Source organism: Prorops nasuta, unplaced genomic scaffold, assembly GCF_024137725.1.
Source record: "Prorops nasuta isolate Cenicafe-Biocafe unplaced genomic scaffold, Cenicafe_Pnas_1.2 PNAS00001, whole genome shotgun sequence".
Taxonomy (NCBI): Eukaryota; Metazoa; Arthropoda; class Insecta; order Hymenoptera; family Bethylidae; genus Prorops; species Prorops nasuta.
In genome coordinates, this window is record NW_027116798.1 from 4058148 (window position 1) to 4073172 (window position 15025).

General features: G+C 32.1%; 1 protein-coding gene across 1 annotated transcript; it reads left to right on the forward strand.

The window, feature by feature from the left end:
* The first annotated feature begins 404 nt into the window (after positions 1–404).
* On the forward strand, positions 405–1865 carry LOC136777366 (putative nuclease HARBI1). The gene is made up of 3 exons (XM_066733638.1): positions 405–549; positions 693–849; positions 1064–1865. Exons 1-3 carry the CDS (start codon positions 405–407, stop codon positions 1863–1865), a joined length of 1104 nt encoding a protein of 367 aa, XP_066589735.1.
* Positions 1866–15025: the final 13160 nt, after the last annotated feature.

The following is a 15025-nucleotide window of genomic DNA, read 5'->3' on the forward strand; positions in this document are numbered from 1 at the left end:
GGTTTACTACAGTTGCAGTAATACAACTTTCGAAAAAAAAAAACTAGATTAACCCCGGTTTGGTGAGGAGGCTGGTAGAGGGTAAAGTGCCATAAAATTTTATAGTTACTTTCTAGGGATGGAGCTTTCGATGAGTAGACTATATTATAATGTATTTTGTGCGCATGCGTGCGAGTAGAAGAACTTCCGCGAGTGGATCTGATCGGGTCTAGGTTAAAGGGGTTAAGGTAGGACGTATTCCGACGTGATTGAAGTGTCAAAAACGGACAAGTGACCAATACCAATAGGTTTTACCAACAAGTTAAAGGAAAAAGTTTAAATATAATTGGTAATTTAGATTTTTCGTATAATCTTAATTATTATATGTTATTATTATTAATTTACGTTTATTTACAGGTTAAGCAATGGATTATATGAATATATGGAATATATTATTTGAAGATGATGATGAGGAGGATGATCTCTTAATATTATACTCTAGTAACAGAGAAACTCATAAAAGAATTGAAAATTATATTCCCCAAGTTTTACTTAATTATTCTCTGTCAGGTAATTGTAATTTTATTTATTATCATTTTACTGTACGCAGAGCTTTATTGTCTTGATAAGAACATTGTTATGATAACCATAATTTTTGTAATTATACGATTAAATCCTAGACATTTTTTTACATTGTATAATATTTTATGCAGATTTTAAGTCCCACTTTCGCTTGTCCAAAGCAACATTTGAAGCTTTGCTGGAGAAAATAGGTTCATGCTTATTACAAACACCCGATGGACCAAAAATAATGCCATTCAAACAACTTGCTATTACTTTATGGGTGCTGGGAAACCAAGAAGTTTACAGGTACATTATTTAATTTACTTATATAAAATAATATTGCTTTTATTTATAATAATTTTTAACTCTGCTTTATATACACATTCTAGTGATTATAAGATATAATATACTTTGTTTATTTTTGTAATTTGTAGTATTTACAAGTATTTAATAATCAATAAAATCTATTTCTACCTTAACTATTCCTTGTGTTGTATATTACTAATATCCTCCGTTACAGATCTGTTTCTGATAGATTCAATATGGCTAAGAGTACAATCTGGAAATGTGTGTTCAATGTAGCACATGTTTTACAAAATCACAGAGCTGAGTATATAAAGTGGCCAGAAGAACACCAATTGATGCAAAATGTAAACAAATTTGCAGAAATAAGCAATTTCCCTGGTGTAGTGGGTGCCGTTGATGGGTGTCACATACAAATCAGTGCTCCTACTGAAAACCCTAATAGCTATATTAATCGTAAAGGTTTCCACTCAATAGTCCTTCAAGGAATTTGTGATCCTCATAGAAAATTCATTGATGTTTTCATAGGCTATTGTGGTAGTGTACATGATGCTCGAATTTGGCAGCTGAGCAAAATTAAACACGCAATAGACTCTAATCCACAAAGATATTTTCCTGAAAATACGCATTTATTAGGAGACTCTGCATACCCAATATCCAAAACGCTTCTTGTACCATATAGAGATAATGGCCATCTATCTGATATTCAAACTAATTATAATAGGAAATTATCTGCAAATAGAATGGTAATTAAACGATCATTTGGCCTACTAAAAGCTAGATTCAGGAAATTAAAATATGTCTATATGTATGATACAGACATGATACCTCTTATCATCCTAACTTGTTGCATATTACATAACATTTGCATTGATAATGAAGAGGAGCAGTTTCATTTAACCGCAAATGAAGAAGATCACTTTAATGTTGAAGTCGATAACGAAGCCACTGCTTTTTCGGATGGAGAAGAAAAAAGGGACATAATAGCTCATTTGCTTAATACGCTTAATACTGAGTAATTTAATTTTATTGTTTACGGATTGAAAATACTTCTTAACTCAAATTGAACTCCACGACAAATGTATATGTTGGTATATTTATCTGTATATATACTTATATTTATTATTAAATATATATTTGATACATTCGTGTATTAATTTCTCCTTATATACAAATACTCTATCGATGAAACTGAAATAAGAAAAAACATCATAGAAGAAATAGTTTGCATAAAAATCTACTAGCATTTAAATTAATGTTAGCCTATTATTTGTAAGAAATTCTTTCAAAAAAGACTGCGTTTATAGTATTACATTGGTTTACAACAGTTTTGTTCAGCTCCAATCCTAAAAGAAGTTACACGTATAAAATTTGTTAAGTGATTGAATAATTTTGCTTTAACATTTTATATTACCTTGACCTATTGTGTTGATAAACTTTTATTTTACAGCGAAGTCTGATCTACTTGTGTTGTTACCATCAAACTTGAAGTATCTTTATTCGTAACCATTATCCAGTTGCAGGGAATTATCGCAGGACCAGATCTGTTTCATTGTAATCACCAAACACTCTTCGCAAGCTAATTCAACAATATTTGGATTTCATTTTTTCTGCGAAGATGAAAAATAATTATTAATTTAATTATATGTGATAATGTGTGTTTAGTACAGATATTTTGATCAATATACTTTCTTATCTGCAGTTTATACAATGTCTTCGTAAAGAGCAGCATCATATAACAGGAAAGCATTGTACGGCTACTTCTAAAACATGCTGACCATCAATTTATATATCAAAAATATTCCTCTCGAAAGAAAAAAGGCTGTAGTTGTATAATTTAATTATGAAGTGATAATTTGTCTCTTATCTGAAATAACTGCATAATCAGATACTTTAAATGTATGTCATCAAATCCATATGAAATTAATGTTAAAAATTGGAAGATCCACAAATGTTTCGTTAAATAAGTTAAGTCAATATATGTGTACAATTAAAAGATCAAAAATGTCGTCAATAAGCCATTGCAATAAATAAATAAATAAGTTGAATAATCCACAAAAGTGTCGTCAAAACCATTTCAATAAAATAAGATCCATTGACGTCTAACAATTTCCAATAGCAATTTGAAGCAGTGTTCTATTTTTTAAATGTTGTCTCATTAAGTCCAGAAATTCCCTTTTTAATTCAGCATTTTCTTTATGGTGTCTTTCCCTTTGTTCGTATATGTTGGTAATAATCTCAGTTCTGGTGGTAGCACTGCTGCGTTCTATTGCAATGGACTTAGGCGCATGCGCAATGGAATAGCATAGTCGAGGTTTAGAAGAAGTTAAGTTCTACTATTAATGTGAAAGTAGAAAGGAAGGGAACCATAAGGAATCTCGGCATTAAAAGGTGTGTGAACAAGAAGAAGAAAGGAGAGTGTTTAATACCTACAATTAAGAAATAAAAAAATAATATAATATTAAACAGTCACGCTTTATTTCTAACCCTAAAAAATCCATCAGGTTATGGGCCCAGGACGTTCGTGGTAACGTGCCAAAGTGAGGTTAGAAACGTGCGTGAATATAAAATAATAAAAACTCTTTAAAATACTAAAAATATATAAAGCTGAAATAAGAAAACAAAGAAGAAAAATGAATACTGATGCTACAATGCATGGCCAAGGAGACTCGATCGAAAAATTAAAAGATGTCAACGGATTTCATCTGTGGAAATTCCAGATAAAAATCCACATGGAAGCAGCCGACCTAGTCCAAGCTCTAGAACCGACAAATAGTACAGACAGAAGTGATGCCTGGAAAAAAAAGGATGCGAAAGCAAAACGACTTATAGTAAGTACTCTAGATAAAAATATTCTAATACACATTATCACATGCAACACAGCATCAGAAATGTGGATGAAACTAAAAGCAATATTTGAAAGAGATTCTAATCAACAGAAATGTGCAGTGATGCAAGAATTTTTTGAATACAAATTCAAAAAGGGTTATGATATAGCCACACACATTTCGGAAATTAAAAATATTGCTCATAACATAAATTCTCTTGGAGAGCAGATAAACGATAATATGGTGATCTCTAAAATTCTAACAACTCTTCCAGAAAAACACAAATACTTTATCAGTGCATGGGAGTCCACATCACTGGAAAATCAAACACTATCAGAACTAACAGCTAGATTAATTAATGAAGAAACAAGATACAAAAACGACCAAGAAGAAGAGATAGCACTGAAGACAGAAGAAAGAGAGTGCTATATATGCCACAAAAAGGGACACATTGCTAAAAATTGCAGATCTGAAGGAAACATCTCATCTAATAGGCAATACTGCAGACTGTGTAAAAAAACTGGTCACAGCCAAAAGAACTGCCGTAAAAAACATCCTGCAACACAATGCAAGATATGCAAAAAAACGAACCATACAGAAAATAACTGTTTCTTCAGAAAAACAAGCCAGGAGTCCAGTCAGGTCGCCTTCGTAGCAGCTGACAATAATCTAGATAATTGGGTGATTGATTCTGGAGCTACATCACATATGGTGAACGACTTAAGCCATTTAGAGAAGAGAGAACCAACAAATACAAAAATTTGCATCGCCAGTGAAGATGGAGAACTAACTGCTGAATGCGTTGGTGAAGTAAATCTAAAAGCATGCAAATTAAAAAGAGTTCTGTACATACCTAACCTTCAGGCAAATCTCCTATCTGTCAATGAAATTACCAAAAATGGAGGTGAAGTCTTATTTAAAGAGAGCAAAGTTATAATTATGAAAGACAAAAGGGTCATCATTAAAGGGGAGAAAACAGAAAGTGGTTTATATAAGTGTAACCTACAATTTTGTGAAAAAGCTCTAAAAGCTGAGTGTAGTGAATCGACAGAATTATGGCACAAAAGGTTAGCCCATCTTGGAGTCGACAATATGAACAAGCTACTTAATATGTCACAGGGCATGAAGATAACCTCAAAAGAATTGAAGAATCAAATTAAATGTAACATATGTCTTCAAGCAAAACATCCAAGACTGCCTTTTGGAAATAACAGAGAAAGAGCTGGAAAACCACTGCAATTGGTACATAGTGATGTTTGTGGGCCAATTGAACCATCGACATGGGATAAGAAAAGGTATTTCCTAACTTTTCTTGACGACTATACAAATTACACTGTAGTGTATTTATTAGAGCATAAAAATGAAGTTTTTGAAAAACTAAAAGAATACACGCAGCTGGCAGAAAATAAATGGGGCGCAAGGATACTCAAGTTAAGATGTGACAATGGAACAGAATACTCGAATAAAGAGTTGAATAAATGGTGTAAAATTAAAGGTATTCAAATTGATTTTACTCCTCCCTATACTCCACAACTAAACGGCAAGGCCGAACGGTTAAATAGAACACTTGTTGAGAAAGTAAGAGCACTACTATTTGACAGTGAAAACAAAAAATTTCTGTGGGGAGAAGCTGTTAGAGTGGCCGCCTACCTATATAACAGAAGTCCCAATAAAGCGAACAATAAAACTGCATATGAGATGTGGAACGGAAAACCACCGAATTTAAGCAACTTAAAAGTATTCGGATGTAATGTCTATGTTAAACAACTTGGACAAAAGAGGAAATTAGATGCTAGAAGTACTCATGCAATATTCGTAGGCTATACAGAAAACGGATACAGATTGTGGAACACGGAGACAAGAAAAATCGTAACCTCAAGAGATGTATTCTTTCTGGAGACTCAAAAAGAACTTAAACTCGATACTCCTCAAGAAGCTATAATTGAAGAAGATGCTGAACCAGAAGAAGAGGAGAGTGCAGCCGAAGTAACAGAAAATATCAGCTTCGAGAGCTGTAATGGTGACAACCATGAAGACTTAACAAATGACAGTGAAATGAATGAGCAAAATATCACAATAGTATCAAGCACCCCAAGAAGATCAGGAAGAGAAAGGAAGTATCCTGACAGGTATGCTGATTATATTTTCCTAACCTATGAGGAAGTAATGGAAAGTCCTGAAAAAGATGAATGGATAAATGCTATAAATAGCGAAAAACAATCACTAAAACATAATAATACCTGGACAACGGTTAGCGAAGAAGAAGCTTTAAAACAAAGATGTTTGTCCACCAAATGGGTTTTCAAAAAAAAGGAGAATGGAACATATAAGGCAAGATTAGTCGTACGAGGCTTTGAGCAAAAAGAAGAAATAGATTATGAAAGGCTCTATTGTCCAGTCGTCAATGGTGCTACATTAAGAATATTATTTGCTCTGGCATGCAAATATAAATGGAAAAGTATAAAATTTGATGTCAGTACAGCATTTCTCTAAGGAGAATTGGATGAAACGATTTATATCAAGTTGCCTCAAGAATATAAAAAAACAGAAAAATTTGCAAAATTAAATAAGGCTCTTTATGGTCTAAAACAAGCTCCAAATTGCTGGAACAGAAAATTCACAGAAGCTTTAAAAGGATGCGGGTTTCGGCAGCTAACAACAGAAAAATGTATCTTTCGAAGAGACAAAAATATAGCCATACTAGCCATTCACGTAGACGACGGAATTATATTCGGAAAACATGAAGAAGACTTAAGGAATCTTATAAAAAAACTAGAAAAGCTCTTCAGTATCTCCTCTTGCACGAATCCTGCTTCTTTTCTTGGTCTAGAGATTGTAGATAGAATGGAATCAATTAAGCTTTGTCAAGAAAGATATACAAAGAAAATTTTAGAAGCCTTTAATATGAAAAAGTCAAAATCGGTGAATACACCTATGATAGGATCCATAAACGATGACGAAGAAGACAAAAGAATAGTAAACAATTTTCCGTACAGAGAAGCAATAGGGTGTTTAATGTACCTCTCATCAAAGACAAGACCTGATATATGTTATGCAACTAATGTCTGTAGTAGATCTATGGAACATCCGACAGAATCAAACATTACACATGTTAAAAGAATTTTTAGATATATCCAAGGTACATCGAATTTAGGAATCAACTATAACAGCACGGAAAATGGAGAGACGCTAATATGCTATTGCGACGCAGACTTTGCGGGTGACAGAACGACCAGAAGAAGCACAACTGGATATATAATAAACCTGTGCGGAGGACCCATCAGCTGGGCATCAAGGAAACAGCCAATCGTCGCACTATCAACAACTGAAGCCGAATTCATTGCAGCCGCCGATTGCTGTAAGGAAGCGTTGTTCTTAAAGAATTTTTTAGAAGAGCTATTAGCAAAACCTGTAAATATAGAGATTAATGTAGATAATCAAAGTGCGATAAATATTATAAAGACAGGCACTTTTAATAGAAGATCTAAACATATCGATGTACGATATCATTTTTTAAGCGATCAAATCAAGGCTAACAAAATTAAAATCTTTTATTGTAACACTGAAAATCAAATAGCCGACATACTGACTAAACCTCTGGGACCTGTAAAATTCGAAAAATTCAAAGCTGAATTGGTACAATAAATATACTTGCGTGTGTAACTAATTTAAAACATGTAAACCAAAACCGAGATTAAAGGGGAGTGTTGGTAATAATCTCAGTTCTGGTGGTAGCACTGCTGCGTTCTATTGCAATGGACTTAGGCGCATGCGCAATGGAATAGCATAGTCGAGGTTTAGAAGAAGTTAAGTTCTACTATTAATGTGAAAGTAGAAAGGAAGGGAACCATAAGGAATCTCGGCATTAAAAGGTGTGTGAACAAGAAGAAGAAAGGAGAGTGTTTAATACCTACAATTAAGAAATAAAAAAATAATATAATATTAAACAATCACGCTTTATTTCTAACTCTAAAAAATCCATCAGTATATGTCATCAATAGTTTTCTTAGCAGCACCTATGGAGGTTTGTCTTCTCATAATTCTTTGCTCAGTCCTATTACCTATGTTGGAACAGCAAGCAGCATTTGTCATATGATTGTTTTCGTTAATATTTTCTTCTGTCATTTGTGGTCTCACTGTGGAATCGGACATGCTATATGCTAATGACACAGGATGGATTTCTGGCATCGAAAACATAATTTCATCAATAATCTCAAAATATTCCCAATTTTCTATACCACCTGCTCCAGTTCTATTGCTATTATCTTTGATATGTTTGTATTTTTTTTTTAAATTTTTCCATTTATTTAAATACTGCTCGCGATTAACTAAATATCCTCTTTTACCTAATTCTGCAGCAATTTCCTCCCATAATTTTTTTTGACTAATATTTTTATTTTTCCTTATATGTTCCAACAACAATTTTGTGCTTCCAATTGTCCAGGAATATTTATTCAAATCTGTCAAAAAAAAGAAAGAATTAATTAAAATATTTCCTTTTAATAAAGTCTAATGAAATTAAGATTTAATAATTATGACAAATACACTTTTTTCACTCCAATGTTTTGGGTTGTGCAGGAAATAAAAGTATAATTAATGAAACTGTGTACTTTACTATTTTAGTATTCTGTACTACATTTAAACTTTACATACCTACATATTTATTGTGAGCGCAGTATTGATCCATCTTTATTTCTCAAAACATTAAGTAATTAGTTGAAAATATACAGAAAATTTATTGCCATTTAAATACAATAAAAATAAGATTAAGGTTATCATTTTAAATATAATTTAATTCTTCTTAATTTTTTATTTTTACCTGATGAAATTAGAAAACTACGTGATAAAATGTTAATAATAAAAGTTTATAACTAAGTTTACCTTTATTTGCTTATTGAAATTTTATTAATGCTGTTTTGAATTTCGATCACGTCTAAGTACTTCCTACCTTAACCCCTTTAACCCAGACCCGTAGTGGGATTCTGTAACTCTTAGCGACAACTTTCGGTATCGTTAAGTCCAGTTACCGACAGAAATCGCTAAGTGCGATTCTGTAACTCAGAGTCAGCGATGATTGTCGCTTGTAATGTCGGTACTGTCGGTAACCTACCGAATCCTACCGAATAAACGTACCTTTCCTTTTTAAGAAAACTCTCAGTTCAATCTTAGTTAAGCGACGGAGTTACGAACAATTGAAGTTAATATAAATTGTACTAAACCGAATCATTTAGCTGAGAATTGATATTTCACTGAGTTTTTTATTGAAAGGAAAACTAATAATATCGTTGTAACTTAACAACGACCGAGATAGATGTCGCTAGAGGTTCAGCGGTACTAATATAAAATTTATCCGACGAATAACTTTAATAAACCTTTGCTTTTCCTTGCACGCATTCCACCAAAAACTCACAATGCTCGTAATAAATAATATATACCACATCAACTATTATATTGTGAGTGTTTTTGGCCTCAAGTGGGTCAAACCCCTTAACGACAGCTGTCGGTATCGCTAACTACCGACAGTTATCGCTTGCGCTAACGAATGAGCGATTCTGTAACTTTAGCTTTACGACAATAGTCGGTGCAACTCATATTTGTACGATAACGATAAAATTCGTTAAGGTTCTAGGGAAGCTAGTAATATTGGTGTATTAATACCAACCGAAATAGGAATTTTTGTGTTACTTGACTATATCATTTTTGACTATAGCAATTCTTACTATAGCAAAATTATCATATTTTATTTAAAAGAAGTATTAAAACGTAAGTATATTTTAATTAAAATAAGTATTAAAAATTAATGTTTTAACATTTTTTTGAGTTAGACAATGTACAGTTAGTGCCTGTGTGCTATAGTTAAATAATACAATTAATTCTATATTTTAGAGAAAACCTCTGCATATATATATATATATTTATTTTTAAATATAAAAATTGGAAAAATATTAAATTTTATTTCCTACGATTTTTACTGTAAGCCTTAATTTATAAAGAAAATTTATTGTAAGTACTTTTTTGTGATTTCTAAATATTAATTTAAGAAATATTTGTGACATTTATTATATTTACTTTCTCGGTAAACATCTACCGACGCCTATCACGGTCGTCGTTAAGTTAACGATAGAATTCGGTAGCGACCGCCATTTTTAACACCAATTATCGAAAACTTTGTGTTACAGAATCGCTCTTAGCGATATCTCTCGGTAACTCGATTCAATTACCGAAAGTTGTCGATAACTAGTTACTGAATCCATATAGACGGAAGTTACAGAATCGCTCTTTTCGTTACTGCAAGCGACAACTATCGGTAGTTAGCGATTCCGACAATCATCGCTGGGAAGTTACAGAATCCCAGCACAGATTCACTCGCGGAAGCCTCCTCACCAAACCCGGGTTAATCTAGTGTTTTTTTTTCGAAAGTTGTATTACTGCGACTGTAGTAAACCCTAACCCGCATCAGATCACTGAACGTAAGCATCCTGTAATAGCGGAACACGGCCTGTTAAATTAAATACGGCTATAAGCAGAGATGAAACGGGAGATTGCTCATGCGAGGATTGCGAGGTCCCGAGGCAATCCCTACCGGTAGCCGACGCTGGTGTTGGCAAACGCGTGTCTCAGGTCCCGTCCATCCAAGGTTGCCAAGTCCGCCATCTTGAATAGTACTACGCTCTATAGTAAGTGAATTTTGATATAAGGAATGCAGACTGCACAAAGTGTACTGCCAGCGGAAATACGTCAGTAGCCATCTTAAATGCAGAACGTAATATATCAAAAATTATATATATTATATTCACAGCCTGTCACCGTGAACGGCGTGAACGAAGACAAATGTTAGTATACGGAAAAATAAAGTGTAATAAAGAAATATTTGATCTATCTGATAGCTGATGTACTTATGGTATAAGTGAATAAATAAAATAAAAATGCTTTTCCTAAATTGATTTTTAATTTTGATAAAATGGTCAAATGTAGCCATTAATAAATTAGATTTGGTAATAAATACAAAAAATGCGTTTTATTATAACAAATGAGTTGAGGTAAAATAAACTCAATGTTTTTATATTAATTTGTTAACAAATGCATTTTTTTATTTATTATTGAGTCCAATAAATTAATGGTTATTAAAAAAAAATTCCTTGTAATGAAAAAAAAAATGAAAAAATCTTAAACTTCACCAAGACTCGAACACGATCCCACCGCATGATAAACGGGAACCTTACAGCCTGCGCTACAGCGCTCACTTGATGCACCAAGAGCAAAACAGCCTTTTAAAGACTGAATACAATTCTTTCAGTAACTCGTCATAAACGATCAAGAATTGGCTGTAATAATAAATACATTTATCTACACAGCATTATTGTACCAAATTTATTGTTTTTAATTTGAAGCATACATTTTGCATGAAGATATGGTAATTTAAGGGTAACCATTCAGTACTCTAAATACATTAAACTATTCATATGCTCATCTATCATAAATTATACCATTACACGTGTAACATATATTATAATATTATTTAATTAATTTATGACAATGGAGCATATGAACAGCTTAATGTATTTAGAGTACTGAATGGTTACTCTTAAACTATTGTATCTGCATGCAAAATGTATGCTTCAAATTAAAAATATAATAAATTTAGTGCAATAATGCTGTGTATATAAATGTATTTATTATTACAGCCAGTTCTTGATCGTTTATGACGAGTTAATGAAAGAATTGTATTCAGTCTTTAAAAGGCTGTTTTGCTCTTGGTATAGCAAGCGAGCGCTGTAGCGCAGGCGGTAAGGTTGCCGTTTGTCATGCGGTGGGCTCAGGTTCGAGTCTTGGTGAAGTTTAAAATTTTTTCATTTTTTTTTTTCATTACAAAGAATTTTTTTTTAATAACCATTAACTTGTTGGACTCAATAATAAATAAAAAATGCATTTGTTAACAGATTAATATAAAAACATTGAGTTTATTTTACCTCAACCCATTTGTTATAATAAAACGCATTTTCTGTATTTATTACCAAATCTAATTAATTAATGGCTACATTTGACCATTTTATCAAAATTAAAAATCAATTTAGGAAAAGCATTTTTATTTGCTTTGAGTTTTTAGGTAAACGCAGCACCACCTCACACGGATGACACGTAAAAATGTCACGGTTAGCGGTAGTCGCTCTTCTTCTAAAGCCAATGTTGCCTGAAGTCCAAATCACACCTATGCTCTCCAGGCATAGTTGTGTTTGTACCGCTTCCCTTTAAATTTTCTATACTGCTGCTTGCTAGCGCTTATCTTCATTTTTGTTGCTAAAAGCTTGATTCTGGCATCACTGCCGTGTGGAACTATTAGTTTGCTAATAAAAGCAGAGGCTTAATTTTAAGAGATTGCAACATATAGTAATTAATATAGATACAATTGTAAAAAGAAAACAAAAATTTTATTTTACATATATTAACTTTAAATAAAATCCCACAAAGTACTGTAAAATATCTTACATGTTATATTATATATCTAATCTGTCAGCTTCTTTATTTTAATATTCATCTCAATTATCACAATTTGATCCTCAGCGATGACACAGTAACCACATTATGGTGAATCTATTCTTTTTTTTTAATGTTCGATCCACATAGCTTCATCCTCAGCAGTGATACAGTAAACACACGTACATTACTATAATTTAATCTGAAACAAAATCCCACAAAGTACTATAAAACATCTTACATTTTATATTATATATCTATTCTGTCATTTTCTTTATTTATTATTGTATTTACCCAAATTGCTGACTCATTTATTTTAATGTATGTCTCAATTAACACAGTTTGATCCTCATCAGCGATGAAACAGAAACAACATTATGGTGAATCTATTCCTTTTGTTTTAATGTTCAATCCACATAGCTCCATTCTCAGCATTGACATAGTAAACACTTTACAATAATTTAATCTGAAACAAAATCCCAAAAAGTACTATATAAAATCTTACATTTGAAATTACAAATGTAATCTGTCAGCTTCTTTATTTGTATCGTACTTACCCATTGTGTTGACTTGTTTATTTTAATATTCATCTCAATTAACACAGTTTGATCCTCAGCGATGACACAGTAACCATAATATGGTGAATCTATTCCTTTCATTTTAATGTTCAATCCACATAGCTCCATTCTCAGTAGTGACATCCCTAACAGCACACTTGGTAGAAAGTCGACTTTAGGTTGACTTTTTTGAGACAAGACTCAATTGACTCGAAAGTGCCGACATAATGCCGACTTTTTAGAGACGACTTTAAATTGTCGACTTTAAGCCTACTTCTTACAGTCAGCTTTAAGTTAACTCCAAATAGTCGACTTTAAGCCTACTTCTTACAGTCAGCTTTAAGTTAACTCCAATTGTCGACTTTAAGCCTACTTTTTACAGTCAGCTTTAAGTTAACTCCAATTGTCGACTTTAAGCCTACTTTTTACAGTCAGCTTTAAGTTAACTCCAAATTGTCCACTTTAAGCCTACTTTTTACAGTCAGCTTTAACTCCAAATTGCCGACTGTAAGGGCTATGGCACACAAAAAAACTTAAGGAAAACTTAAGCAATAAGATGAAAACGAACCAATCACAGTTTAGCCATTGCCGAAATTTTCAACAGTGATTGGTACATACCCCAGTCAAGAATCAATTGTAAAAAGGATGTACAAAATCTGATGTCTAATGCATATACTTATAATATTCTTCAATGTTATATTACTATATATATAAATATACTACTGATATTCTCTAGAGTATATGATACTCATATTTTCATTTGCATATATACCAAATATATATTTCTGAATATCCTGCAATAATCCAAATTTGAATGTTCACCGAACATGTTAAAAAATATATGTATTTAATATGTGCATATGAAACTATATATATATAAATTTACAGAAAAAATATCTTAGAGATATTTATATATACTGGAAGAACTATCCAATCAAAAAAACCACGGCTTTATTTACAAATATGCTTAAAACAATATTTTCTATTTAACTCGATAGTTTTGTGCAGCATTTATTTTATTCACTCGTTTAATAAAAGTTACTTTGAGTATTTTTTGTGGAACATTACAAAAATATCTGATAATCAAATACGCGTTAATTTTGGACTAGAATAGTAGAAATCTAATTTTGCAACATATGTAGACAGAAACCATAAGAATCTATTATGTGTTAATGCAGTTGGTTTCAAGGACAGGACATAGGCGTTTAGATCTCGAAGTTAAGCAGCCATGGGCGCGTAGTGCAATTTGGAGGGTGACCCATTGGGAACACCGCGAACATCGGCAGGAATTTTCAATTGTAATAAGGCATACCAATGGATCAAAAAGCAAAATAGGTTGATAGGCGCGCGATGTACTATGCAATTAAATTTTATAAAATTGAATTTAGATACGAATGCCAATAAATAGCATATGATGATAATATTTTATATAAGTAGCGTATAATGGTAATATTTTATATATGTAGCATACACTGGTAATATTTTATATAAATATATGAGAAATATCCTAATTTGAACATTCATAGAATGTTCAATTATGATTCAAGTGTACATTCCTTAAACATATTGCTTAAGTTTTTTTGTGTGCCATAGCCCTAACCTAACTTTTCAGAGTCAGCCTTAAGCTGACTCCACAATGTCGACTTTAAGCTGACATTCCCAAGTTGGCTTTAAGCTGACTCTCAAAAGTCGGCATATAGTTGACAGTTATTTTGGGACATTTGCCTACTTAAAGTCATCCTAAGGTTAACAAAAAGTCAAGAAAAAGTTAACTTTGAGTCGACGCTGACTCAAGGGCCGCCACCTTTAAGTCGACTATAAGCTGACTCTGTGCTGTTAGGGATAGTAAACACATTACTATAATTTAATCTGAAATAAAATCGCAGAAAGTACTATAAAATATCTTACATTTTATATTATATATCTAAGTTGTCAGCTTCTTTATTTATTATTGTATTTACCCAGTTTTTTCACTCGTTTATTTTATTATCCGTCTCAATTAACATAGTTTGAATCTCAACGATGACACAATAACCACATTATGTTTAGTCTATTCCTTTATTTTAATTTTGAAAATCTGCATAGCTCCATTCTCAGCACAGTGACATAGTAAACACATTACTATAATTTAATCTGAAATAAAATCCCACAAAGTACCACAAAATATTTATATCTTACATTTTATATTATAAAATTTATTGTTATACTTATCTAAAATGTTCAGTCCTTTATATACTTTTAAAAATTATTTTTATGTACATTTTACAAATTTCGTCACTTTATTTATTCACTTATACCATCAGTATATCAGCTGTCAGT